Genomic DNA, 3,023 nt, shown 5'->3' with positions numbered 1-3,023 from the left:
TGGATCCAGCTGTAACCTTGGTATAAACAGGAAATGAATATGTGGCCCGCCACAACATTGTAAATCTGTCGAGATGGTGGTGCGCTCAAAGTTAAGGTGGGCAAAAGCAGGGTGACCGTTTCGAGATGAACATGTCCTCACAGGCTTTCCTCCAACATGTGGTTTCAATCTCTATACTCTCGGCACCACAAAAGGTGTGATGGAAATTCAAAATGATTGCACTTATCCACACTTTGTGCCTCATAGCAGGTAATTGCAAACACCTGCAATGCCCCCTTCAAAGAATGGCCACACTGAAATAGCTATAGGCAACAAACACCTGGGAAACACAGGGATGCATGAAGAAGGAAACGTTTCATCATGTCAAGTGTTTTCCTGTTTTAAATGAAAAAAGCTGTGTGAGTTGTGTGTAAATATTTCTGCATCCTTTATGCACACAGATAAAAACGCCTAAGCGTATTTAATAAGTAGGCCTAGCCCACTTTTTTAACTTAATACTTTATCATCATCAATTATTGAGTGTAGTAATTTTTATAAATAAATAAATAAAATGCCAAACTGTCATTATCCAAGTAATATGGATAGTTATTACCAAACAAGTGTCCTAAACTTCTTTTAAACTGAAAGTGTTGACCAGTCCATTCGGTGGCTCTGCAGGTGTAGTTCACATTTGAATTACTAGATGGCGCTAAATGGTCGTGTAATAAAAATCGTTTGCAGTCGTTCTCTCTGCTGCTGAACTTTGCATTCAGCTTCATCCTCTTACAATCTTCTTGCTGGCTATCACACACAACTTATAAACAGCATTCAGTAGTAGGCTAATGTTTATAAACTGTCGTGATAAAATCCTTAAATGTCTGTAAAGCTATATAAAGGGTATTAATTCAACCTTCTTCCAACAGGCTGCTGTTCGTCCTGTCATCGGAAAGGTTCGTAATACCTAATTATAGTTGTAAAAAAAAAAAAGTAAATTAATCGCTTTTTATGAGAATATTCATTTAATTAGTTCTAGCTTTATAGAAAAAAAAATGCTCTTAAGTGATAAGAGAAAAATAAAAATAAAAAAAATGGATTGTATTGAATTGTGGATTGTAATAATTTTTGACTTTGCCGTCTTTCCACGAAAACCTAGTCACAGAAAAAAATACTTAGAACGACGTATGTGAACATCCATACTACACTGGAGGCCGTATAATGTGTTCCGCCAGTGTAATTTTACACAAGTTTTCCTGAGTTTGTGATATTCAATGATTAAGAGAAACACTTCGCTTCTTTGAAGACTGCAGCATATTTAGTCTAAATTTGCATGCGATATGGCCCGAGATGTTGCTTGTTTTAAGGTAAGAATAGGAAAAGGTTCACGAACTGTGGAAAAATAATAAAACTAAACATTTTTAATATGTCTTTTATTTATCTTCCAAAAAGAAGAAACTTGAAAGCGCATTCGACATATCTTTGGCATCACAACGTGGAAAAGATACCGCAAATATAAAAAATGCATTGAACGGAATTCAACAATACAAAACTTATTTCAATATGAACTTCTCTCCCTTTTGATCTATACAAATATAGTGCATCATCTCTTAAAACACATTTTCATACAAATAGAACAAAAAGTAACGCTGAACAAAGAAAACAAGTGTCATTTGTCTTTTAAGAGTCTTTAAGAGTTTTGCTTTTTGCTTTCCATAGGTATAGCCTACCAAGGCCGCCAAACGGAATCTGACGTGACGGACGGTGCTCCCGGAGACACGGCCACCGGCACCGGTGTGCTGGAATTGTTGGCATACACTGGAATAACGGGACCGTTTGGAGCAAAGGCAGCGTTGGGAATCAAAAAGGCGAACTGTCCGTCCGTTGCCGGCACAAGCTGGAAACCTCCGTATACTTTTGTTGCGTCAGAAGTCAAGTTGGAGGAAGATCCGCTTTTGCAGGGGACTCCGCTAAGAGGCACAACGTTGGCTTGCTGAGTCGCGCTGGGGATCTGAACCATTGGCTGACTGAAGGATGGATGAGGAGGCCCGGCAGGTATCTGGTGCTGTGTTGGATAATTCATGGCGTTGATCTGTGTCATGCAGCCTGCTAGGTGACCTAGCAGCCGGGTCCTGACCTCGGTGTTAACCCCTTCACAGGTGGACAGAAACCGGGTCACCTCGTTCATGCATTCACTGAATCCAGCTCTGTATTTCCCAAGAACGGTGGGGTCCGTGTTCAGGGCAGCTGTTGGGAGAATGAGGTAAGACATTCGGTCAGATCATTTGGAGTAGATGAACATTAAACTGTTTTGAGTCATTCATAAAACTGCTTTCAATCTAGTTGAATTCAGTAGATGAACAAAAATATCTCGCAGCATTTAAAACAAGTGCAGAAAGCCGAGTTCCTGCATGGAAGTTCTCATAAAGCTACTTATTTTCTGATTGTTCATTAGACTGGCGACTTACCGGTCATTTGTGCCCGCTGCATATTTCTAAGATGTTTCACTGTCATCTCCAGGATGTCCGCTTTCTCGAGTTTAGAATGTCTGGAGCTCTGTGTGAAAATAGGGCTTGATTTAGATATAGGCGGCTATGTGATGAGATTCATCAGTATTCAATCCAGATGTAATTGTAAGAATCAATCAGATATCCAGTAGGCTACTTACATCTTTTTTCAGAGCATCCAAGATTAGCGTTTTCAGCTGACCCAAACTTTCGTTGATTCTCGCTCTTCTTCTTTTCTCCATAATAGGTTTAGAAGACTAAAATGCAAAAGAAAAAAAATAAGTCAAATTGTCTAACTACTTCGGGAGCTATTTCTCAATGCATCATAGAGCGCATATGCGCGCTGTTTGAAAATAAATGCGCTACAGTTCAGAATCAATAGGCTACAAACCTTTCTGTGCTCAGAAGCCGTTTTGGGTTTATCAGGTGTAGTGTTCATGCTCGCCGGAGTCGCGGCAACCGGAGAAGAGGAGTTTTTTTCCATGATATCGGCAGGCATCTTCTCTGGGAAGTATCCTTTGAGATTTTTTTTTTATTTTTTTT

At 39.7% G+C, this 3,023-nt stretch overlaps 1 protein-coding gene across 1 annotated transcript; it reads right to left on the bottom strand.

The window, feature by feature from the left end:
* Positions 1-1,675: 1,675 nt before the first annotated feature.
* LOC107680502 (transcription factor HES-1-like) lies at positions 1,676-3,017 on the bottom strand. The gene is made up of 4 exons (XM_016476396.1): positions 2,872-3,017; positions 2,642-2,737; positions 2,442-2,529; positions 1,676-2,220 (listed from the first exon to the last, which is right to left on the bottom strand). Exons 1-4 carry the CDS (start codon positions 2,977-2,979, stop codon positions 1,700-1,702), a joined length of 813 nt encoding a protein of 270 aa, XP_016331882.1. The 5' UTR covers positions 2,980-3,017; the 3' UTR covers positions 1,676-1,699.
* Between the last annotated feature and the right edge of the window lie 6 nt (positions 3,018-3,023).

This window comes from Sinocyclocheilus anshuiensis, unplaced genomic scaffold (genome assembly GCF_001515605.1).
Source record: "Sinocyclocheilus anshuiensis isolate Anshui unplaced genomic scaffold, SAMN03320099.WGS_v1.1 scaffold2111, whole genome shotgun sequence".
Classification (NCBI taxonomy): Eukaryota; Metazoa; Chordata; class Actinopteri; order Cypriniformes; family Cyprinidae; genus Sinocyclocheilus; species Sinocyclocheilus anshuiensis.
Note: the sequence above shows the minus strand (reverse complement) of the source record. Positions and strands in the feature narration are given on the sequence as shown.